Genomic DNA, 26,437 nt, shown 5'->3' with positions numbered 1-26,437 from the left:
GCAACTGCAGTGTAAAGTAAAATCTCTAGCGATTTTGCTCATAAAACTAAAAGAAAATGGACTTTGCCTATGTTCATGGAAAGAGGACATTTACTATCGTCGCGAATGTTTTTTCCTTTCTTAATAGTTGCTTTATTATAGGAGTTGAGTTAATGTTAAACAGTCCAGCGCAGAACGGCGGGGGACTTCCCTACAATGCCGTTGCTCTCCCTTTGTCGGGATGGCAGTCCTTTATCACGCTTCTGAGTGATGCTGGATTCGCGCTTTATTCTGAAGGCACTGCGGGTGGGGCTTTCTGTTTCGAAAACAGCCAACTTTTGAAATAGCCATCTGGAGTGTCCTGGATGGGCGGAGCTATGCTACTTAATTTCCCTTTCGTGTTGTCTAAGACCATCGCCTTAAGGCGGCGGCCAGATGGTGGAAAGCCGAGTGTGGCCAGCGCGCACAGAGGGTGGCAGCAAAGGGTGGATAGTGGCCTGCCCTCGCTGTGAGGCGGTCGGGAAGCAGCTGACCGTTTGAAGGAGCATGTGTCCCCCCACTGTATGTCGATGGAGGGAGGGAGGGGTGGAGGGCGCGAGGAAAGGGGCCTCGATTTTCAGCAGTTTGTGGACGCCTATCGAGGAGAACGCACATTCAACTACCACCTCCTCTGCAGTCTTTTAGGACGACGATTTTCCCCCAGTACATGTGCTGCATTATGACCCATTCATTACGAGTGCTGGTTTCTTCGCAACAATTCCGAGGTGTAATTAGAACTTTGACACAGTTTTTTTTTCAGTAGTTGCGGTAGTGTGAATTAGCTTCGATTACCAGTGCTGAAGGGTGGTTTTTGGGCATGAGTCTGTACCAAACTCTGACGTCAACAAGTGACAGATACTGTATGCTTACAGGTAATACACTTTTTAAACTCCTCTCTGTCCAACACCAGGCATCTCATCAATTGAACGTATTTCCCACTAAAAAGTATAAAGATAGTACCTTACACCCCAGCCTTTTTCCCACAAGCTTGTAGGGTAGGGTAGAGTTTGAGAATGCCTGTCGCTACTTTCAAGTGGTATTACGAAACTTTTTTTCCCTGCATGATAACACCAATTTTATGGTAACATCAGTTTTCGTGGTGTATTGTGCTTTTATGCCGTCCTTGTGTAGCGCTTTGCATATAGTTGTAAAATTAGGCCCAATCTTTGTGATTAATTACGTATTTAGGACCGATCTTTGGATCAGTTTCCCGACAAAAATAAATAAAGTACACTAACCTAACCTTCATCTCCCATATCTGGACAGTTTACATGTGTTAGGGGGTGCACTTGGGCTTGCCATCCAGGAGCACCTGGGATCCTATCCCAGAAACAGCACCATCATTTTTAATTTCCTGTCCATTCCAAGTGCCTCTGATGGTTTAAATGTGTTAAGGGGGTGCACTTGGGCTCTCGACCCAGGAGGAACAGGGTTCGAGTCCTGAAAGGGCACCGCCATTTCTAATTTCCCATCAATTCCTGGGTGGGGAGGGGGGGGGTGTCAGCACAGGCCTGGGTCAAAAAAATTCTCGCCAAAATTCGAAATTCCCACCAGTAGGGTAGGTTGGGGGGAGGGGGAGAAGGGGGAGGGAGGCAGGAGGGGGCTGGGGCACAGGTGCTGCTGAGAAAACCAGTGACGTCATCCAGGGACAAGGGTGGGAGTGGTCGGGACGGGGGTGATGAATTGATTAATTTAATTAATTTGCATATCAATTTGATATCAAAACTGAATCGAGGACCCCACTACCCGACTACTGTAATTTGCGAAATATTTTTTCTATTATACCTTCCAGACATTAGTCTAATATCTGGAAATGATACGAATGTAGTAGTGGATAGAGTTAAAATTTAGTAATGGAATGGCGAAAGCTACAATGTATCCAAGAAGAAATGCTTCCGGAGGTGAATTTACGAGTAATTGCAACTGACACACCTGTAAGCAGAGGAATACAGAAGTACTCATTCACTTGCAAGAAATATTATTATATGTTGTAAGCTAATTCTAACTAATGGTAAAAAGGTGAATGCTTTGTAATTGATCACTGATTACATTGGATTTCTCTTAAAACTATACGTTGTTAAGGATTCGTAAGTAATCCGTCTTTATCTGAAGAAATTTGCAAACAATAAAATGCCATAATATGAAAATGTTGAATCCAAAGAAATTCGCAACATCTATTACAGCAATCATTAAGCGGCTTCCCCAGTTCAAAAAATGATTCAAATGGCTCTGAGCACTATGCGACTTAACTTCTGAGGTCATCAGTCGCCTAGAACTTAGAACTAATTAAACCTAACTAACCTAAGGACATCACACACATCCATGGCCGAGGCAGGATTCGAACCTGCGAACGTAGCGGTCGCTCGGTTCCAGACTGTAGCGCCTAGAACCGCACGGCCACTCCGACCGGCCGCTTTCCAAGTGCACACCATATTTTAAGATAGGGAAAATTATTGGAATTACCTCTGGGGATTAAGAAATGTACTGCACTTACGTGCTGAGAGATGAAGGCCTGTTAAAGACATAACCTGAAAAATGTATCCAACGTGGCTAGAGGTGAACATAATATTAACCGACAGTTCAGAAAGTAAAATGCGGGTAGCACATACCACCCAGTGGTTGACAGTGAATGAAAATGGATTGTAAAGCATCATATCGTATTTCATATAGAACCAAGTATAATGAACACCGACAGATTATTACCCTAAGAGAGCAGGAGAATTATTTTTGTCAGCGTTCGTGATGTATTTTTAAAGTGCAAGTGGAACAAGTTGACATGGTAACTAGCACTTGATGTCATATCAGACGTAAAAGAAAGGTTTGAGTCCACAAATGTAGAAAAATTCGCAACAAAATTGTTTGCTTTTAAGGCAAAGGAGAAATAGGACGCTCGGTTTCCTGACTGCAGCTGCAGGTTTACTTCCACTGATATTTGCCTTGCCCCTATGGGCTGCAACATCTTTGGCACTCTTCACCCTTTGATTACAACTGTTACGCAAGTGAATTGGATCTGCAAGAATAAAAAATAAACGATCTTAATCTTGAGGAGAATATGATGCATGTAGTCTTCGGATCAATACAATAGCGCCTCGGGCTGCTCCTCTTCCCTTCCTCCTGGTACTAGATAACATCATAAATATAAATAAATACGACCTGTGTTCGTCCGGTACCGTGTGCTGTAACTTAAATAAGTAAACAAAATTAGAGTTTTGCACTCGTTGATGGTTTTGGCTGTCAGTTTAGTAAAATTAAGATGAGATGACAAAGAGTACGTGTGCTGTTGCAGCGGCAGCAATTAGTGGGTGAGATGCAGCTGGTGGCGCTGTGTGCGGTGCTGGCGGCAGCTGCAGTGCCGGGAGGCCTGGCCGATGTGGACCTGTTTTGCGACTGCCGAGTGAACCACCACCAGGACTGGAAGTATTCTCTCCACTGCACCAGGGAGCAGGTACTGTACTGTACAGCTATTACCTCATAGATAGTTCATGCATGAATTATGTACTGCGCGCGTCTCACGTTTATCGTTTGAAATCTTACAAGTATTTCCATAGCTATCAAAAACTGACAATCTCACATGTTCAGGGGTATACATATGGGGTCATAAATCTATATCAGGCTAGGAGGATTTATAGTTTCCACTCCGAACTAAAAGCGCGACGCTCGGAGATCTGTCAACAAAGGATTATCAAATATGCACGATTATGAAATTCATTTTTAAAAACCTCATTTTAAAAAAGTAATATGAGCAAGGTGTATAGTTTTAACCTACAAAATCGAGTAACTGTTAGTTATTAAACAGAACAGTAGAGATAACAGTAAATAAAATTTAAAGTATGCATCTTGAGTCACGTAGGACGTAACACCCTTTTTATATCGTGAACGGTTCCAGATATTGCATGGAGTTTCTTGGCAAGTAAAAGTACGCAAAGGGGAACATACTTTGATATGTAAGAAAGGATCTTATCGATAAGTATACTGCAGTAAGAACAATGTTTTAAATAGAATGACATATTTTTAACGGCATCCGAAAGCATTGGAAAAAAGGAGTACAGTGGTATAATGCGTGTTAGTTTTGTAGTTGGAATTCTTCGGAGAAGAACCCGAGACATATTCCAAAACTGAAAAGCTAACAGTCCGAAATCGGCTATCGTGTTGTTAACACGCTCATGTCACTCTACGTCGTTGTATGAAGCCTTTTGACTGCTTACGTGTTTGCACTGCAGGAACGGTGTTATCTATCGGCATGTCATTCCTGCGTCAACATCTCTTGCCTGCAGACATGTACACCAATATCGAGATGTTAGACATGCTACTTTCTTGCAGCGAATATCACACAAATGCTGTGGAAATGGTAATGGAAAACTGCCTGACGAAACTGTAGTTGTTTCCACAAAAACCTAGAAAAGTACACACATCTGAAATAGTTTTCCTAAGCACCACCTGATGCTCCAGAAGCTAGCATATGCCATAATCCCATACACAAAAACTGTAGCTGACCCTTTGTCTATGTCGTATGGAAAATGCGTTTTGTCTTAGTAGCGTAGGCCCGTCTTGCTGCATATAACTATAGAGCCTTGCTTCCAAATTTAAGGTATATCTCGGACTCTTTTGGGAAAGCTTTCAACGTAAATGCTAACAAGCGCTATATCACTGTAACTGTATTTCCAAGAGGTAACGAACGCAGTTATGGGAAGTATACGGTTCCATTAAAAAAAAAACATACTAGTTTCAATATTTAGGTTGATACCAGAGTTCAGAGCATTGTCCATACAAAAACTTACGAACTACTCACCAAACTACCACCGTTCAGGAAATAAAATGGGTGTTACGTGACTTAACCTCTGTATTACTTTCCCGTAACCAGCACTGACGGGCGAAGATCAAGAAAAAGCTAATCAATAAAAACCATTAGCATGAATTTGGAGCAATTTAATTGCAGCCCTTCTCTTTAGGAGTAGAACAGATACCTAACACCGTCGAGGGTTGGATATGAAACTTTCTTCTGCGCTCTCTGCAACATTGCTGGACACCTAAATTCTTTTCTGGATTGAGCTATTTTTTGACACAAATTATTTTGTGATTCTTCAGTTTGTCCCGGCGTATTTGTTGCTCGAACAGTCCACGGGTACACTACCAGTTCAGTGTCCAAGGGGCACAATATTTCGGCGATCAGACATGTCGCCATCGTCAGGTGCGCTGACGAACTGAGCTCCTGAGGGCGGGCGGCCGATTTAAATCCCCTCCCCCCGCGGGCCGCTCTCTTCGCCGTCCGCGCCCGCGCGCCGGCGGTCGCGAAGACGTGGGCGTTGGAATCTGTCGTAGCGTCTATGTGCTTGCTACGTCCGCCCTGGTCGTACTTCTTGCTGAGAGTCTACTTAATTACATTCAATGCCGAGTCCCAAGCCTTGCTGAGATTGTAGCCGCGAATTTCGATAGCCTCCCTTATAACGCTGTCCCAGTATTTAGAGGTCTGAGCCAGGATCTTGGTACTCTTGCATCTACTTACTTGCTGGCAAAATATCTGGCTGAATTACTTAGCCCCTATGTAGGTAAATGCCCTCACCATATCCGTAATTCCGTGGATTTCGTGATACGTCTCGACAACTTCAGACTGAAAGACACTGATAACCTAGTGAGCTTCGACATGGTTTCACTATTCACCAGGGTGCCTCTACGAGAGTCAGTCGAGCTTATTGGGCAGAAATTTGACGAGAGGACCACCGAACTCTTTAGGTATGTCTTGACCTCAACGTATTTTCTGTTTAATGGGTAATATTATGGGCAAGCGGATGGAATTGCAATGGGCAGACCACTCTTGCAGGTGGTCGCGAATCTGTACATGGAGCACTTCGAAGAGGAAGCCTTGGCGTCATCCAATTGGAAACCTACTTGTTACTTCCGTTATGTCGATGGCACGTTCGTCTTCTGGGCCCATGGTAGGGACAAGCTCCTGGATTTCCTTACACACCTAAACTTCATATATCCATACATCAAATTCACTAAGGAGACCGAAGCAGAAGGAAGATTACCATTCCTTGACGTCATGGTCAAGAGCTGATGGTACCCAGAGCCACGGTGTGTACACTGACCTGTACCTGCATGCAGACAGCTGCTAACCACCCTTCTCAGAGGAATGGAGTACTAAAAACACTAGTACACAGGGCACGTGGCATCTCAGACGCAGAGAATCTGCCGCAGGAATTGGAAGACTTCAAAACCGTGTTCCGAAAAACGGGTACTCGGAAAGGCAGATTAGACGCGCTCTCCGTCTCACCACCCCAGCACAACCTGTGGAGACGGATGAAGTCACGGAAGAAGAGGTAGCCACTGCCTTTATTCCGTACAACGGCGCACTATCGGAGAAAATCTGCTGTATGTTAAAGAAACACCAAGTTAAAAACGTCTTCTGCCCACCCAATAAAACACGGGCATTACTGGGAAGTGTGAAAGATGACCTCGGTTTGAGGAAGGCCGGCATATACCAAATTCCTGTGAGTGTGGGAAGACTTATATCGGTAAAACAGTACGCACCATCGAAGATCGTTACCGAGAACATCAAAGGCATACTCGACTGAATCATCGAAATAAGTCGGCGGTAGCAGAGCACTGTTTGTCTGAGAAACACGAGATGGATTATGAGCGTACCAAGATACTGGCTCAGACCTCTAAATATTGGGACAGCGTTGTAAGGGAGGCTATCGAAATTCGCACCAGGGAAGATCTCACAACCGATATTGCGGCTACAGTCTCAGCCAGGCTTGGGACCCGGCATTGAATGTAATTAAGAAGACTCTCAGCAAGAAGTACGACCCGGCGACCAGTGCGGAAGTAACAAGCACATCGACGCTACGACAGATTCCGACGCCCAAGACTTCGTGACCGCCGGCGCGCGGGCGCGGACGGCGAAGAGAGCGGCCCGCGGGGAGAATGGATTTAAATCGGCCGCCCGCCCTCAGGAGCTCAGTTCGTCAGCTCACCTGACGATGGCGATATGTCTGATCGCCGCAATATTGTGCCCCTTGGACACTATGAACCGGCAGTATACCCGTGGACTGTTCGAGCAACAAATTATTTTGTTTAGTGTACAGACTCATAACTTAAGAGGCTCTCTCAACGAATTTCACAAGTGCTCCAGGCTTCTGAAGCGTCACCTCAAGAGACGTGAGCTGCAGACGTTACTTCTTCGTCACTCTCTCTTTCTGGAACCTCCTGTTGGTTGAAAACACTGTGCCGCATCACATAGTCAGTAAGCTCTTCTTCGGACACTACATTTCTGTCGCTGTCGACCCATCAAAGATGTAAACAACCATGCATGAGCAGCGCCTATTAGACTGAGGGGGTCCGACAACCGATCCGTTTCGTCATTCCACCAGGAAGAAGGTACACGGCTCGTGTTGTCTGTGGTTCAACCATGCCTAGACGGTCAACACCGCGGTTCGATAGCGCCCGCATTGTGCCAGGAAGGGCTATCAACAAGGGAAGGGTCCAGGCGTCTCGGAGTGAACCAAAGGGATGTCGTTCGGACATGGAGGGGATACAGCGAGACAGGAACTGTCGATGACATGCCTCGCTCAGGCCGCCGAAGGGCTACTACTGCAGTGGGTGACAGCTACCTACGGATTATGGCTCGGAGGAACTTGACAGCAAAGTCACCATGTTGGATGATGCTTTTCGTGCAGCCACAGGACGTAGTATTATGACTCAAACGGTGCGCAATAGGCTGCATCACACGCAACTTCACTCCCGACGTCCATGTCGAGGTCTTTCTTGGCTACCACGACACCATGCAGCGCGGTACTGATGGGCCCAACAACATGCCGAATGGACCGCTCAGGATTGGCATCACGTTATCTTCACCGATGAGTGTCGCCTATCCCTTCAAATGTTCAAATGTGTGTGAAATCTTATGGGACTTAACTGCTGAGGTCATCAGTCCCTAAGCTTACACACTACTTAACCTAAATTATCCTAAGGACAAACACACACACCCATGCCCGAGGGAGGACTCGAACCTCCGCCGGGACCAGCCGCACAGTCCATGACTTCAGCGCCCTAGACCCTCGGCTAATCCCGCGCGGCGCCTATGCCTTCAACCAGAAAATCGTCCTAGAAGTGTTTGGAGGCAAACCGGGCAGGCTGAACGCCTTAGACACACTGTCCAGCGAGTGCAGCAAGGCGGAGGTTCCCTACTGTTTAGGGGTGGCATTATGTGGGGCCGACGTACGCCGCTGGTGGTCGTGGAGGACACCGTAACGTGAATGCCATCCTCCGAGCGATAGTGCAATCATATGGACGAGGCATTCGTACTGGATTCCTATGTTTATAAATTTATGATGCTCCTATAAATGGTATCGTACTCCTTATTATAACCTAAGAACAATTACTGTAACTCTCATCTTTCAGGTACCTTAGGAGGTTTGTGACAAACGATCAATAACATTGAGTACTCTGGAAAAACTACTTACGATTTTTTCAACAACAAACAGTATCTTAAAAGCGTCCTTTGCTTTAAGTACTGGTGTGAAAAATCTGATAAATATGTCACTGACCAATCACCAACTGTAAAGAGACTGCCATCTGCAAAGGGCAGCTGTTCACCAACCTCTGTCAAAGCGAGATACATATAGTTCTGTAAATATGGCTGAATGTTTGTGTAAATGGGTGTTCTCTGGCTTCCCTGAATGCTCACCGGTAGAAGGAAGCATTTGAATCATTCTTACAGGGCATGGTTGATAGTAAGCCTCTTTGAACAATGACGAACTCAGAGGAGTGGTTGTAGTGGCCACAGACGTAAAGACAAATGAGAGATGGCCATGTCTGCGCCGGCCATTGTGACCGAGCGGTTCTAGGGGCTTCAGTCCGGAACCGCGCTGATGCTACGGTCACAGGTTCGAGTCCTGCCTCGGGCATGGAAGTGTGTGATGTCCTTAGGTCAGTTATGTTTAAGTAGTTCTAAGTCTAGGGAATTGATGACCTCAGATGTTAAGTCCCATAGTGCTCAGAGCCATTTAAACCATTTAACAAACAGCACGGTTTTCCGGTAACACTGTGGACTATTAGGGTTGGACGCACAGTCTGTAATTAAGTCACAAGGTTTACTACAAAAGAAAATTATAAAATTTTCAGTAGTAGCTTCTCTGTCTGGTTAACTGGCAGTGTATTTCTGTTCAGCATCGAAGCTCACTTTGATCATCTGTCTTATAACTTTAGGGTCTGAAGAAAATAGTCGAACTTGTTGTCCACCTATAAATATCTAAATGTGAACGCAGTGAAGGAATAGATGGACGTTCTTAAGTTGATGAAGTCCAAGTCTTGATGATAATCTCCCATGCTGCTTCCTCTTGTGCTAGAAGCAGATTTATACTTGATGTTCTCTTTAAATAAACAGACTTGACCGTGATGTTATTTGAAGAGATGATATAATGTACGCTTTCTTTTAACTTTCACATTTGTAGTCCAGAGAAATGTTGATATACAATTATAATGGTGTGATAGTTCATAGAGCGAGCTCAAAACATGTCTGCTTCCTAACACACGCGACAACAAAGTGACTCGTGTGCATCCTGTTGTGAAAGACTTTACAAAATCTCCAGGTTCAGGTTAGAATTATTATTCTGGCTGTTGTTTATATGTTTTTGTATTCTGTTAATAACCTTGTAAAAAGTAGTACAATGTGAGCTATACAGTCTTTACTCATATTTATGAGAATATGAATTTCTATGTTGTGTTGGCAATGGTACGCTTATTTTGACTAGGGCGTGTTTTTCAGACTTCGTCAAACCAGTGAATTGCAGTTCTATAATTTTTAAGAACAATGAAATGACGTTAACAAATACAGATCACAAGGGCCAGCACACAAGCCTGTGGGGTGGAAGGGCGGCGAGAGCATCTTTCGCACCTTCGATTATAACAACAACTTTATTTACATACATTTTCATCAATTACCATATGGCCCAAAATTAAGCAAATCTTTCTTCCACTTAAAAAACCACTAAAAACAACAAGAACAGTAAGGGCTTACAAAAATGGTTCAAATGGCTCTGAGCACTACGGGGCTTAACATCTGTGGTCATCAGTCCCCTAGAACTTAGAACTACTTAAACCTAACTAACCTAAGGACATCACACACATCCATGCCCGAGGCAGGATTCGAACCTGGGACCGTAGCGTTCACGCGGTTCCAGACTGAAAGGGTTTACATCATATTATTTAAGAAATAGGTCACAAAACGCAACTAAATTACTGATTATCCAGCAAAGGTTTAACTGACATGGAAAGCTCGGAATCTTAGTACTGACAGCGATTCAAATAAGGTAAAATATTTTCAAAAAATGGTCTACATCTACATCTATATCTACATGATTACTCTGCAATTCACATTTAAGTACTTGGCAGAGGGTTCATCGAACCACAATCATACTATCTCTCTACCATTCCACTTCCGAACAGCGCGCGGGAAAAACGGACACCTAAACCTTTCTGTTCGAGTTCTGATTTCTCTTATTTGATTTTGATGATCATTCCTACCTATGTAGGTTGGGCTGAACAAAATATTTTCGCATTCGGAAGAGAAAGTTGGTGACTGATATTTCGTAAATAGATCTCGCTGCTACGAAAAACGTCTTTGCTTTAATGACTTCCATCCCAACTCGCGTATCATATCTTCCACACTCCCTTCCCTATTACGTGATAATACAAAACGAGCTGTCCTTTTTTACACCCTTTCGATGTCCTCCTTCAATCCCACCTGGTAAGGATCCCACACCGCGCAGCAGTATTCTAACAGAGGACGAACGAGTGTAGTGTAAGCTGTCTCTTTAGTGGACATGTTGCATCTTCTAAGTGTCCTGCCAATGAAACGCAACCTTTGGTCTACATGATACGTAGAATTACTAATTATTCAGCGTTTGTTTAGCGACATATAATCTGTCTAGAACCATTTAAATGGATTTGTCTTTAAGAGAAATGCACCATCGCACGTACTAGAATTATGAATTACCAAGCGCAACTTCGACATCAAGAAAATTCGTCCAGAACTATTTAAATAAACATTTTATAATTAAGATAAATACGCCACAGCTCTCGTTCGAAGTATTAATTGCTAAACAGACCTTGACCAACAAGAAAATTTACCCACAACAGTTTAAATAAAAAAATTGTATTTAACAAACGTACGCATCGTTGCTCTTTAAAATGAATTATTACTAAGCGTAAACTTGACCAACAAGAGAAATCATCCAGAAAAATTTTAATACAAATTTTGTATTTAAGAAGAATGTAGTACAGTGCTCATTCGAATTACTAACTAATAAGCGTAAACTTGCCACATGCCAAAACTGCCCAGAGTTTTAATCTTAACAGCCGTGCAAATAAAATCAAGTACGTTTAAGTAATGAGACACAACAGTGAATAAAATTATTAGGTGCAATTTTATACCTTCAGTCTTGAAATCGTAGCACATCGATAGGAGATCGCTTAGTCGCTGAAATAGCGACCGTTAGACTTACCGTCAATCACGACGGTGGAAAAGTGCAGGAAACGTTTTTCACGTTAACTCGGGGATGACACAGGCCAATGGATCGTACTCAGCTACAACAGGCTCCAACTATAAATTAATAATTTTTAAATTACAAGATTCAACAATTTCAAATTCAGGGAATGAAAACCATTTCAGCTCGAAGGGAACCATAAATACCTTCCTGGACTAGTTTGTGCGAGCAGGATCTTTCCAATACTTAGCAATCCTCAGAATTAACATTATACTACAGGAGATGAGAATTTTTAAACAATAAGATCTGGCGAATAGATTAGTTACCGAATATTAACAGTGGCTACAAAACTTAGCGATGGATTAACAGGCTTATACAGAGATTGGAAGCACCCTAACAGTACCATCATATAGCGTTTCCACGACAAAAACATAGTCCGGCCTCGAAAAGATTGCCCGTATCAAGGGCAGGCTCATTACGTCACTAAGAAAATCAATGTCCTCAAGTTCGACTAGGACTTCAAAAGTAGTCTCCGAAAGACCTCTTTTACAAACACAAAACAGGCTCTTATCAGACAAGCACCTCACCAGATTCGGAAGCCGGAATTGGCCACTTGTGATCCGGCTAAGTCTAGGATGGAAGGCGGAACGTGAAAGCCGCCGGTCTTTCCTCCTGTACAGTGGTGATATCGGCTTACGAACACAACAACGCCAACACGGAGGTCGCAACTGACCGACAGGAGCACAGCGCGTCTGCCCGGCTCGGCGCACGCGACCTCCTGCTTTGGTTGACGCTCCAGAGAGGACCTCTACGCAACGCGCGGACCTCCCTCTGTCTGCAAGCTGTCTCACTTGCTTCGCCAATTCTCGTACCTGTAGCTCCTCCCGAGCTACAGCTCACTCCTTCCCGGCCGAACTCCGCAAAAAATCGCGAACCACCAGGAGAGCGATTCCGCCAATCAAGTGCCACGGCTAAGTCACATTAAGTTCTTTGTTGAGCATCGGGAATAAAAAATTTGGAAAAAAAAGGTTGACGAATCAATTATGTTTTGGATGCAGTTATTCACATCTCATTTTGTGTGAAAGATGTTCGGAAATTTCCGCTATAAACTTCTAGGACTTTTAGAGGGGAGTGCGTACATAATACACTACCGGCCATTAAAATTGCTACACCAAGAAGAAATACAGTTGATAAACGGGTATTCATTGGACAAATATATTATACTAGAACTGACATGTGATTACATTTTCACGCAATTTGGGTGCATAGATCCTGAGAAATCAGTACGCAGAACGACCACCTCTGGCCGTAATAACGGACTTGATGCTCCTGGGAATTGAGTCAAACAGAGCTTGAGTGGCGTGTGCAGGTACAGCTGCCCATGCAGCTTCAACACCATACCTCAGTTCATCAAGAGTAGTCTCTGGCGTATTGTGACGACCCAGTTGCTCGGCCACCATTGATCAGACGTTTCCAGTTGGTGAGAGATCTGGAGAATGTGCTGGCCAGGGCAGCAGTCGAACATTTCCTGTATCCACGAAGTCCCGTACAGGGCCTGCAACATGCGGTCGTGCATTGTCCTGCTGAATTGTAGGCTTTCGCAAGAATCGAATGAAGGGTAGAGCTACGGGTGGTAACATATCTGAAATGTAACGTCCACTGTTCAAAGTGCCGTCAATGCGAACAAGAGGTGACGGAGACGTGTATCCAATGGCACCCCATACCATCACGCCGGGTGATACGCCAGTATGGTGATGACGGATACACACTTTCAATGTGCGTTCACCACGATGCCGCCAAACACGGATATGACCATCATGATGCTGTAAACAGAACCTGGATTCATCCGGAAAAAAGACGTTTTGCCATTCGTGCACCCAGGTTCGTCGTTGAGTACACCATCGCAGGCGGTCTTGTCTGTGATGCAGCGTCAAGGGTAACCGCAACCATGGTCTCCGAGCTGATAGTCCATGATGCTGCAAACGTCGTCGAACTGTTCGTGCAGATGGTTATTGCCTTGCAAACGTCCCCAGCTGTTGACTCAGGGTTCGAGACGTGGCTGCACGATGCGTTTCAGCCATGTGGATAAGATGCCTGTCGTCCCGCCTGCTGGTGATACGAGGCCGTTGGGACCCAGCACGGCGTTCCGTATTACCCTCATGAACCCACCGATTCCATATTCTGCTAATACTCATTGGATCTGGACCAACGCGAGCAGCAATGTCGCGATACGATAAACCGCAATCGCGTTAGGCTACAATCCGACCTTTATCAAAGTCGGAAACGTGATGGTACGCATTTCTCCTCCTTACACGAGGCATCACAACAACGTTTCCCCAGGCAACGCCGGTCAACTGCTGTTTGTGTATGTGTCGCCACCGACGCCAACCTTGTGTGAATGCTCTGAAAATCTGATCATTTGCATATCACAGCATCTTCTTCCAGTCGGTTAAATTTCGCTTCTGTAGCACGTCGTCTTCATGGTGTACCAATTTTAATGGCCAGCAGTGTTTTTTGACAGGAACGTTTGTTTGTAAACGTACCGTTTCCCTGCTACAGTCGTTTGAAAACATTTTTGCTAGATAGATATACAACAGGGTAGTCACTGTGGGGGTGGTTGAATTCGACTGTTGTCATTTGTCTACCTCTCTCAACTGATTCGAGTCTCATTTACGTGTCTGTGACTGTTAGAGCAACATGGTTGAGTGCACGTTTGCAGAACACGCCGTCATGATCCTTCTGAATGACTAAAGAGTGTGTCAGAACCCTCCATTACATTGAAAATAATATAGCCAACTTAACGATATTCTTCGCATTGTGTAAAATTCGAAATAAATAAGCACCTGTGTGCAATAGTAACAATCTGTGGGTGAAACATGGGAGTGCGATTCTAAGCATTGTTGTGAGATGAGGTCTGTCTGCGAGAGTGGAAGTTGTAGTGTCGGTCGAGAGCTCGGAGACAGAGGACGTATCATGGTGCCCTCACGTCGGTGATGGCCGTCTTACCACACTCAAGGCTTGATTTCATTTATATAACAAGGAGAGATTTAGATGACTTAGCTACGCTTGAAGATGGAATTCAAGGTAAAATGCCCAAGCATAGCGTAAAGCGCAATTGCAAAATTAGGCTCGTGATTCAAAAAATTGCTCTTAGCTCTATGGGACTTAACATCTGAGGTCATCGGTCCCCTAGACTTAGAACTACTTAAACGTAACTAACCTAAGGACATCACACACATCCATGCCCGAGCCAGGATTCGAATCTGCGACCGTAGCAGCAGCGCTGTTCAAGGACTGAAACGCCCTGAATCGCTCGGTCATAGTGGCCGGCAGGCTCGTGATTGTTAGTCCCATGTTTTGCTTGTCACTTAAAGAAGCCTCCTTATGCTCCAAATAATAATAATTAAACTCCAAATCTAATTAATAAATATGCTGTGGTTATTAAATGTTAATGTAACTTTAAATTGAAATCATTTGTTAACTTGGCACTCAGCCATTATTGATACGTATGTCATTGTCTACTATAGCTCATGATGATTTCTGAAGTTTTAAATAGACTTAACGTATGAAATCCCTTCTCATAAGTTATTCAGTAGTTAACGGGACCCAAGCAAACTCCTTTTTATTAAATTAATCCTTAGTAACAATTGCTGCGAATTGCTGTAAACCACATGGAAAAAAAGGCAGTCATCCAACGACGTGAGTGCAGACATAGGCCCAAAACAGAGACACTGACACACGACAACATGTCATGACTAATCCAGTAAATTCCGTTGCACAAGCCAGATTCTGTACCACTTGTAAATTCTTATTCAGAAACGCAGTCAGATAGCTTAGATATTCATTGTTAGAGGTTCATTTGTACCTGTAGTTTTTCATATTCATATACGCAGTCATATAGCTTATCCAAATGTTAGTTTTAACTTTTCGTTGCAACGATCTGTTGAAGGCTTTAATGACACTGAAACTAAAACACGCACACAGTGTTATGCAGGTTAGATTCCGATTATTGATAGCTCAGGTTGCTTATCGAGTCTATTTTCACAGACGAATATAGGCACATAATTGTTGCATGTAAGTTACTATGGCGAAGCTAACGGCAGTGAAAGAACTGCTCGTCGCCTTTATAAAGATCGTTTTCCACCACTTCAGGCTCCGTCGCATATCCTTTCCGCCTCACTTTCCTTTAGAAGGGACCTTACGGCATCACTTTGAAGAGAACTCGTCAACAAGTAACCCATCAACGAATACACGATCAATTTCTTTAGATATTATTGAGTGGGACTGTAAAACAAGTGATGTAAAGGGTCACGCCTAATCAAGTATTTGTAAACGTGGTCGCGTTACCAACATGTTTTCAAATGGTTTTAGCACGGAAACGGCATGATTCCGGACATGAGTTCCCATTCCCATTCAAAATATTGTCTAGTCACTCCTCACTACAGGACCTACAAGCTTATGAAGGGAATTTCCGAAGACAGACTTTTTTCTTTATTTTTTTTAATTTTATTTTATTTTTTTTTTTAGATCTGACAACTAGACAGTTTTCCAGCGGCTGTCCCCTAAGCTTTCGGGTGTCATATAAACTACCAAAATCTAATTTAATTTATAATTTAACATTATTGCATGGTTCGTAAGTTCCATAATTTGTTTTGTTGCTGGAAGTAAAATGGCTACTTCCATGTTGTTAACACTGGGAATTGGCTACATGTAATATGTATTTTGTCTATTTCATAATTGATCTTTTCCGTGTAACAGCCTGTTTGCAAATTTGGTTGTAAACCTAGCATGATGAAAATGTTCGATAATCGGCAAAATCTTATTTAACAGATATAATATTTCTTCAACATAGTCCTTATGAAGTGAATATCGAAGTTATCCACCGAAATACAGTGTGTTTGACAAAGAACTCCCTAGCTTTAATGTGTCCTAGAACCTGTTCAAAGTGACATACGATATTCTAGTTTGTGGTGTTTGATTCATCGACTCACCAAGTTTGGCTACCCTGCAGTTGACTGGTGTGCTTGACCTTGAGACGGCACCAGTACTGTTTTTTTCCTCTGTTGCCTCAGTTCAGTCCAGGCGTGCGTGCAGTGCAGCGCAGAGCAGCTCAGCAAAAGGTGTACATCGCAACAGAAAGCGCAGTGTTTACTTAGCTTGTGAAAACCAAGTCAGTTACAACAGTGCAACGTAATTTTAGACGTCAGTATGATGGTGACGGTTTCGTTAACCGACAAACGGCCAGGAGAGCGGTGTGCTAATCACATACCCCTCCATATCCACATCCAGTGACGCCTGTGGGCTCAGGATGGCACGGCGGCCGGTCGGTACCGTTGGGCCTTCCAAGACCTGTTCAGACGGAGTTTAGTAGTAGTAGTAGTAGTAGTAGTAGTAGTAGTATGGTGGTGAACCACCTGCAGCAAAAACTACCCGTCATTGGCTAAAGTCTTTCAAGGAAATTGGTAGCGCTTTAAAAGCAAAATCACTAGGTAGACCGAGAACTTCTGAAGATATTGCTGAACAGATTCATGTTTCGTATGTTCGGAGCCCGAAGAAGTCATTGTCAGACGTAGTCTACAATTAGGAGTGCCTAAAGGTACTGTGTATCATGTTGTGCGTAAAAGACGTAAGTTCCGTGCCTACAAACTACAACTGTTAAATGAAATAAAACCTACTTATAAAATCGAAAATTATGAGTTTGCTGTTGACTTTCTACACAGAATTGATGATGGTGTCCATTTTTTAAAAAAAGATTCTCTTTTCTGATGAGGCTACATTTCATGTCAGTGGAACAGTTAACAGTCATAACTGCAGAATTGGAGGGCAAAGCATCCACTTGAAGTTATTCAGTATCAACGTGACTCTTCCAAGGTTAATGTCTCGTACAATTTGATGGAAAACCGTGTGTTTGGTCCTTTCATTTTTGTAGGAAAAACAATAAACGGGGAAGTTTACTGTGACATGTTGACAGAGTACGTCTTTCCCCAAATGGACGATATTGAGGCTTGTGTTTTTCCACCTCATTAAACTATGCACGTGAGGCTCTTGACGCAGGCTTTCCAGGAAAGTGGATAGGCTAGGCTGGCCACCACGAAGCCCAGACTTAACCCCACTGGACTTTTTCTTTTGGGGACACATAAAAAATATTGTGTCCAGTGAAAATATCAGTGACATCAGTCATTTACGGGAAAGAATCGTCGTGGCGGTTGGGACAGCTACACTTGATATGTTGATGAATATATGGCGAAATGTGGAATATTCTTTAGACATGTAAAGGGCAACAAATAGATCCCACGTTGACGTCTACTAACATTAAACAAAACTTGAAGGAATTTTCTTTCATAATATCTACTCGTTGATGTAATTTTTCATTTATTTCCCCATTACATTTAAACTTAAAACTAGGGAGTTCCTTTTCAAATACCCTGTATTTTAAGAGCAGATTAAGTGGCAAGATCTATATCCCCTCGAGATTGTAAAACTAGACTAGAGAATTTTGATGAATCTGTTGGTACCATGTCTATAATATTACAAGAAGTTATACCAGATTTGGACAGAATCGTAAGCAATGTATCTATCACATGTTTCAATCTTTGATTCAGCCAATCGTATTCTCGTTTCAAAATACCTCTGCACTTTGTCTCCCAGCATCTCTCATCAGACCGATTTCTTCTGCTGTTATTTCTAGTGCCGCTGAAGGATTCAAAATATCCTTACATGTTGTAAATTTATACTTAAAAATGATGGGATTAAATTTAATTCGTTTAATATGTTAAAGCTAACTACTTCATACACCACCATATCTGAAATAAATGACTATCATATTTTTACTTTATTTCATTGTACAAAACCACTTCCATCCAAGGAGTCTGATGGCATGACTTGTCACTGCACTCGCATTCTGGAGGAAAGGCGTTAAAATTCCCGAGTGACCATCCACGTTTAGGTTTCCTGTGGTTACCCTGAATCGCTTAAGGCAGATCTCGTGTTGGTTCCTGTTTGAAAAGATGCAGCCGAATCCATTTCCCTCCTCCCACATATAACAACTTCATCGTTGAATCTTAATTCCTTTACTTGAATAAACCGCACTTTTTTGCCGTACAAGTTATACCCAGATACCTCTTTCAGTATTGGAATAAAATTTTATTTTGGTCTTGCGGCAGATGAATCACAAACTTCCATTAATTACAGGAGAGAAAGGAAGTTTTTCCAAGTGTCCAACAATTGTAAACGTGAGAGTATTACTGTGTCTATTGTGGTGGATTTTTTGTAAATTCTGAAACCTAGTGTGTTCGTAGTGACATTTATGTTAAGGTTTAAGAAGTTGGCGGATTTTTCACCCAGTATTCCAGATCACTGAGAGCTTCATTATGTAGTAAGTTTTTTTCGAAATTGTCTTTAATTTTCTTAACAAGGTCCACTGAATTTACAATTCCAAGCTTAGATAGAAATTTTGTGTTGGTTTTGATATGGAAATGTGATTATTTCGTAATTTTGTGGTTTAATGAGGTGTAGGTTGGCACAAGAGGTCGTAAATATTGGCCTTTCTTGTGCAGTTTAGGGAGTCCACACAGTTTAGGAGCTACTGGGTTAATGTTGATCAAATATGCCTACTTAGATTCAGGTCTTGATCTTGATGAAGTTTATACTTTCTCCGTTAAAAGTTTGGTGGAACCTTTTGGTGAGGATATGGCAGAAATTGAGTGTGATGAGTTGTTTCACTTTTTCAGCATAATCACTTTTGTCCATAATAAACAATTTATTATTTTTATCTGCTTTCGTGGGTATGTTATTATGAGCAATTTTCTTCTTGATGTTCTTCAGTTTATTTTGATCCATAGATCGTAATGTAGGATGATATTAATTTAACACATCCAATGTTTACTGCACTTAGCTATGAAAACCCATTTACTTGAAAATGAACTGTATCACTAATGTCTATTTGTAATTTTGCAGGGTGGTAGCGCTGGGGTTTCTTGCGAGAAAGGTGAGTACTTCATAGAACCAATAAGTATAATAACAGAGACGCACGACTACCGCTACTATATACCGCATCATTTTCGGGGCACTGCAATATCTATGTGAGTGATCACATGCAGTATAATTCTTAGCCGTTCTAGCACTGTCTAAGACTAAGACGTTTTGTCATAAAGCATGGTGTCAGCTAACTTTAATAATAGCAAGGAAAACACAATTGCTACAAATTATCTACAACACGAATTTTTATCTATCACTGCGTGTAATAACCATTGTCATACTTTGTTTCAGTACTTTGCGTTTCTAATGTACGGTATCATTTTCCATTGTAATGCCCTTATTTCCTAACGGACGTTGTTTTGCGAAATTTACAGCGCACCTTAGCGCTGGGACATCAGAGTGCTGATATAATTATACATGAAGCCTTCTGTTACTGACACCATCTCTCTGAAATACTAAGTTTTCACGCAGTAGCAGGAGGAAAACTGCACTGTACGTCGAATCACGAAACTATATTCTAAGAGAGACCTCTTGCTTAACGACAGTATAGGACAAGTATACGAATCTAAATGTTTCAGCCCCAGTAATATTTAGTAAACTGCGAACTCTTGAGCCCTTAAATATGATTTTCATCTTTACATCCAAAATTTCGTACACATGGACTGTAATCCGCAGGTGCCTCCGTAAGCCGCCCTCCTCCTGTTAGCAGTAATAGGATGGGAAGGGCGTGTGTCTGCTCTATGCGGAAGATGGAGGATCTGGCCTCAGTTCGAGAAAAGCTGCAGATGCGGTCAACTGTCAGGCTGCTGCCACGAAGTGTAACGTTGGAGGAAAATCTGGCGCGTCGCATGGGACACTTCAGGTGTCGCTTGTTTCACCCACCTGCTCTGCTGTCGTGGCACTTTGTGGCGTTACCGAAGCGGAGATCCGCCCTCGCCGCAGGGTGGTAACGCGTGGCTTGAGGGCGAGACTCAATGTGGAAGCTGGCTGTCTGCCCTCACCCGCTCACCAAGTGAGTGGACAGCTGGACGCTCCCTAGCGTGGTCCGAGCAAGCACTCAGGGATAAGGTGTTTACCGGTCACCGGCTGCTCCAATCTTTGGGACATCCTCGTGTCCCTTAGGGGAATAGCGTCCAGAGCTGATGATAAAAGTGCATTCGTCAAGTCTGCTGGGAGGTCTCATCACAGACGTGGAGGAAGCCCTGCCTGCGGCAATTGAGCGTGCAGGCACAGTGTATGTGCCGAGCAAGTGGATTAGCTAACTTCGGAAAAATCTGAGGATGCAGAGGCTGTTGCATTCCCGATTAAAAATAAAAAATAAAAAAATGAAAAACGCACCAAGCATGACAGGAGAAAGTTACAAATTCGGGCGTCTATTACAAATTAATACTACCACCTGCATATCATAGCAAAAGATCTTTTCTGGGAAACGGAGAAAATTCTGGTCCTACGTAAAATCGCTAAGCGGGTCGAAAGCTTCTATCCAGTCACTAGTTGGCCAGTCTGGTATGGCAACAGGACCCGACGTAAAGGGAGTTGAAGTTTTATATTTCGCGTTTAAGAAATCACTGAAGCAGAAGGGATGTAGAAACACATTGTCGTATGACAGAGGCACTGACCTCCCGTATGCAGGACACACGCGAGTCGTTGATTAAGTAATGCAACATATTTTCCCTGAAAGGCCCTATGTTCGGAAATTAATAGTCTCATTGCTCTGGGCGGCGAAGTTTGAGAACTGTGGCGGCAGATCTTCTTCGGATTTTTTCGGTGTTCTAATCAGTCTCGCAGTGTATCAACCAACAGAGTAAAGTGGATGCACAGAATCGCCAGCGGAATGCTTACTACTTTGTGCAGCAGGATAACATGGTCATTTTCCAAGACAGAATCCACGTCCAGAGAAACACTGTTTCGGCACTGTGTTGTGTCAAAGCTAGAGAACGGTTTTTATATGGTGTGTGTCAGTGTTCAACATATTGGTGAGAAACCAAATTAGTGCGTCATTCTCTGCAACACCTTACAAAATATGTTCAAGATTTGTGACCTCCAACTTGACTGCAGAGTGTTAAGCGGTAATGTAGGAATGATGCAAATGTTGAACTAAGACGGCTGCGCGTTCATTATTTCAGTCGCAGAGTGGATTCGTGCGATGAAGGTCTCCCAGTCCCTATATAGGAGAAGGAAAGACGATAATCGTCCCAGCACACGTAGCACACCATAAGACTGTGAAGGGTGATAGCAGCTTGGAAATGTGGAGAAACAAACTAATGTTATAGGCCTGTATCGCTGAATTTGGTCTGATATAGAATTTTGAAACATGTTTTCCCTCACGTATTATGACATTTATGGAGACAGAAAATCTCCTCCATTGGAACCAACATGTGTTCCGAAAATAAAACAATCTGTCGTGTCCCGAGAGGTAGCTGGTAGGAAACGTTGCTATTACACTTAGGTCTTAGCTGAGCCGAATCTGTTGATGAGTGGAAGTAGCTGTGGGCCCCATTTAGAACCCCGAGGGGCTGCTGGAGACAAGCTACAAGTTGTGCAGAGTACGGAACACGGTGAGAATATTTTGAGGGAGTTGGGTAGAAATTCTAAGTACCTTGTTAACCAACATGGCTCCTCCGACACTACCACTAAGCCTGACTTCCCATCAGTTTTTCATCTACTGCGGTAGCGACCGTGGGTGTCGAGGCAAGAAAATCGGCCGAAGTTCGACATCCGGCGACGTGTGAAACAGAGACAGTGTCGTTTGGATACTGCTGTTCCCTACTCTGTTCTGTACACCGAAGTGCCCTTATTTATATGGCTCGTAGACCACCACAGGCCCCCAGAACAATCTATGACTGACTAGCTCGGGCTAGTCACGTATGCAGTACGTCTTCATTATCATATTAGACTGCATCTGGAAACTTCCTCCCTGGATCTCCGCAAGTTTTTGCTCGCTGCCGGTTACGTAGCCTTGTCTGTTTGTCACATGGCGCCACAAGTTCGTCTCTGGTTGTTATCACTGTCAAACACTGAGGCAAAACTTCCAGCCCACTTCCGGCTTCGGCGCTACTCTGTCGGAACAATTCTGAAGGGTTCTAGTGAATATGTCTAGTGGGACTGATATTCATAACAGATCATGTGAAACCCAGCTCGGTTTTTTCGGCCACTCAGAAAGTAGAAGATACGGGCACCATGCTGGATGCCGTGTTCCTTGGCTTATGGAGGATGTTCCACAAAGTTCCGTACTGTCACCTGATGAACAAAATCGAGCGTACGGAATACAAGACCAAGACAGCGTGTCATTCTCAACGGAGAAAAGTCTTCAGACGTAAGGAAGTGATATAAGACCATCACTTTTCACGTTATATGTAAGACCTTGTCGATAACGTTTCAGTTCCATGAAGCTTCTCGCTGATGATGCTGCATACAGAGAAATCGCAACGGTAGAAAACTCTAGCGAAATGAAGACAGACCTGCAGAGTATCGATGCTTGGTGCAGGGAGTAGCAATTCACTCTCAACAAAAAGCAAATATAAAGTATAACGATTACATACCGTTAGGGATCCTTCCTAGATAGGACTGATAGTGGAAGTAGGAAAGGTCCAAAGAAGAGTAGCACGTTTGTTACAGGTTCACTTGGCGAGCGCAATAACATCACGGAAACGCTGTCAGCTGCAATGGCATGCTCTGCAAGAGAGTCATTCTTCACCACATTATGCTGTACTGTTAAAATTCCCAGAGCGTAAGTTCCTTGAAGTCATCCAATATGTTGCTTCCTTCTCCGTATACCTCGCAAAAAGACAGAGAGTATGTAATTAGGGAGATTACAGCCCACAGGGTGGCTCACGAGCCGTTCTTCTTTCCGCAGACTATACGCGACTGGAACAGGAAAGGAGAGCAGTGAAAGTGGTACATGAAATAACCTGCATCTCAGACTATAAGGTGACTAACCGAGTGTTGGTGTCCTCATTACTGTTCGAGAGACTTTAATATCCTGCTCTGATGACATTGATGTCACCGGGAAGGTGAAATAGTGATATTTTTCCTTCCAGTAGGGTAGTAGGATAAGTTCTTAGTTGACACATGGCACATAAAAATAGTGTCTGCAAATTTTCTGGCCTTTGAGTTCCTGAACACGATTTGCTGGTTCTTTACAATTCGGTGAAGAAGCGTCAGTTTGCACAATTAATAAATATTTAATATATTTTATCTATCTGAACGTTGAGTCTAATGATAAACTCATTTTGCACTAGGTTTAAAGCAGTATCAAAGCACTCTAATTAACCCACCTCTGTGACCCTCTTTTAAAAGAAATAAGGTAGGAGCTTCAATAACAAAGTCACATTTAAAATTTAAAGTTATTAATAGAAGCCCAGTCAGTCTCAGAACAAGATTACAGAGCGTATGTGGGTTTGTGAAGTCCTTTCTAGCAGATGAGAAGGAAACCGAGAGGGAAGATGATGGACTTGCTGAATCGTTCACACCTTAAATACACGTTCCCACGAACCACGTGTTTGTCTATGCAGTAGAACAATAATTCGGCCTATCTTTTAACGTCTTTTTGTGATACATAAGATCCACTGTGTTTTTGACCTATGTTGTTGCAGCCGAGGTGCCGGACATACCACGAGGCTACCATTATGTACCAGGCTACGCTCTAATCAAGCTTCACCGCACTTACACGAAGTGGCTGGAAGCCAAGAAGACCTGCGAGGAAGAGGGAGCTCAGCTGGCAGTACCACCGGACCGCTACGCCTATGACGGCCTGAAGCAGATCTTCCCCAAAGAGAAGGGCATATGGTACGCCTTCCTCGGAATCACCGATCAAGCCAGCGAAGGAGTATTCGTTGGGCTGGATGGTAACATGCCTACGATTTTAGTCGGTATATTTTTGTTTCTGTGGAGTTTACAAACGCTATTTACATCAAATGTGGAAAGAAGTGTGCAGATTGCTGATTATTTGTATGCATAAATATCTGAAATTGAACCCTTAAATTATTCGTATATTAGTTCTTAATGACAAAAGTGAAAATAATATCCCACACTTTGAATGATGGTTGTTAACTCCACGTTTTCATTTCGCCCAAGTAGCAGATCTTTGCCATCTTTCGTGGGGGTCCGCTATTGTCAGTCACTGAAGCAGTTTTACGTCCTTGATTAGTCAGTTGACATTAGACAAATGGAAATCATTCGCGAATTTTCGCCCATTGGTCTTCCTTGTTTGAAAGAGACTTCGCCATTACTGAGCTGGATTCGCTTCTGTGTTATTCTGGATCGGTTGAATGTTTGTTCGGTGGAGTCGTGTTTGGAGGGAAAATTGCATTTGTCTGACGGAGATCCGTACTACGGTGCAGATTCTATAATAAATTTGCCTTCTTTGAGGCAGGTACAGTGACCGCGGAAGCCAAAGGAACGGACAAGATGGACAGATGTCTGTGTATATGAGCAAGCAGAAACCCCCACGACACAATCCTACTCGTCTACAATAACAGTTCCAAACTGCTGCAGGAGTGCAAGTGTCAACACAAACGATGCGAAATAGGCTCCATGAGCATGAATTTAATGCTGGAACACTTCTCAAGGCTCCCCCTATAAATCTGGCTTGGAAACAAGCTCGTGTCGCATGGGCACGAAACCGCTGTTTGTAGAATTGGCAGCAGTGATATACAACTCTCTTTTCTGATGAGACCCTTATCAGTCTCCACTCTGAAAATACTGATATTCGTGTATGGAGGCAACGAGGACAACATTTACACCCTGTGTCGTAGAACACCACCCATATCAAGATAGTTCAGATACGTTTTCGGTGGAACCATGCATGGCCGCAGGATACACGAGATGATGACTGGCGTGAAGTATCGGGGAACATCCTTGCACGCATTGTGGCTCCATTTGATGAATAGACGGGTTCACCCTAATTGAGTTCAATGCACGCCCCTATCATCACAATCTTTTGAACAGCCTCCTAGTGCAGCACAATATCATTCGGATGGAGTGGCCTCCGTATTCTGCAGATCTCAACTTCACTGAGAATGCATGGGTCACGCTAAAATAATCGGTTTTCAGTCATCTTGTACAACCCAAGACCTTACAGGGCTTTATAAAGGATGCTTTGGAGGAATGAGACAATATCCTACAGACTTACCTGGACAATTTGAAAAGGATTATGCCTGCAAGCATTCAGAAGTGTATCCAATTAAGAGGAGAGCCAGTTGCTTCATAAACAGTGTGTTATGCAAGATGACAATGAGACGAAACTGTAGTCTTTGCAGTGGAAACTTTTGTACGGTTTTATTCTTTTTGTGTGTGTTTATCAAGTGGGAATGTGTTTACCTTCTTTATTTTCGTTTACTTATGACTGTACTTGACAGAAAAAACAAGTTTTGCTTCCTGTTATGTCCAGTATTGACAATAAATAAATACGCAGCATTCATTTTTACCTCTGTAGTTACTCAGTACCAAGTTTAGATTAGTACTGCTAAGTCGTAGTCACTCCGCATGTGGGAATCAAATTGTGTGCTACCGCGAGATAAAATGGGAGCTCATAGGTTGCAAATACTTCATTGAATGGAAGCTGGTTATAGTCTGGTATGAAGCTTTTTAATTTCATCATACACTAAAACCAAATCTATTTTCCTCTCCTTAAGTACAAAATCGTTTTCATCTACTCAAGAACTTTGGGATGGGAATACCATGTTACTTTTGATGGTTGTGTACCTAAATCATGTACCTGCTGGTTTGAGTGACCCTACGAGGTTGAAATGTCGTTTCCTTATATTGTTACAGTATAATTGCTTATCATCCCAAGTCTGTCAGAGTTATTAGAAATTATGTCAGCATTATTAGGATTGAGCCGCTTGTGTGTGTCATGTGGCTAGGCTCCATCCCGTTGAAACTTGTACGATCTTTTCACAGTGCAGAGTCAACCAGAATCAGTTAATGAACTCCAATAAGTCAGTGATAACGAG

General features: G+C 43.2%; 1 protein-coding gene and 1 long non-coding RNA gene across 2 annotated transcripts in view; both read left to right on the top strand.

The window, feature by feature from the left end:
* LOC126162525 (uncharacterized) overlaps positions 1-19,496 on the top strand; it is a 40,521-nt gene extending 21,025 nt beyond the window's left edge. Inside the window, exons 2-3 of the long non-coding RNA XR_007535083.1 lie at positions 3,305-3,463; positions 19,461-19,496. This is a non-coding gene — a long non-coding RNA (uncharacterized LOC126162525). The remainder of the gene's footprint in view (positions 1-3,304; positions 3,464-19,460) is intronic.
* The window catches only part of LOC126162524 (macrophage mannose receptor 1-like), a 163,707-nt gene that overhangs the window by 117,092 nt on the left and 20,178 nt on the right, over positions 1-26,437 (top strand). Inside the window, exon 4 of the mRNA XM_049919096.1 lies at positions 24,077-24,328. Coding sequence (XP_049775053.1) covers positions 24,077-24,328 — 252 coding nt within the window. The remainder of the gene's footprint in view (positions 1-24,076; positions 24,329-26,437) is intronic.

Source organism: Schistocerca cancellata, chromosome 2 (genome assembly GCF_023864275.1).
Source record: "Schistocerca cancellata isolate TAMUIC-IGC-003103 chromosome 2, iqSchCanc2.1, whole genome shotgun sequence".
Taxonomy (NCBI): Eukaryota; Metazoa; Arthropoda; class Insecta; order Orthoptera; family Acrididae; genus Schistocerca; species Schistocerca cancellata.
The sequence above is the reverse complement of the archived record's forward strand: the minus strand, read 5'-3'. Positions and strand labels throughout refer to the sequence as shown.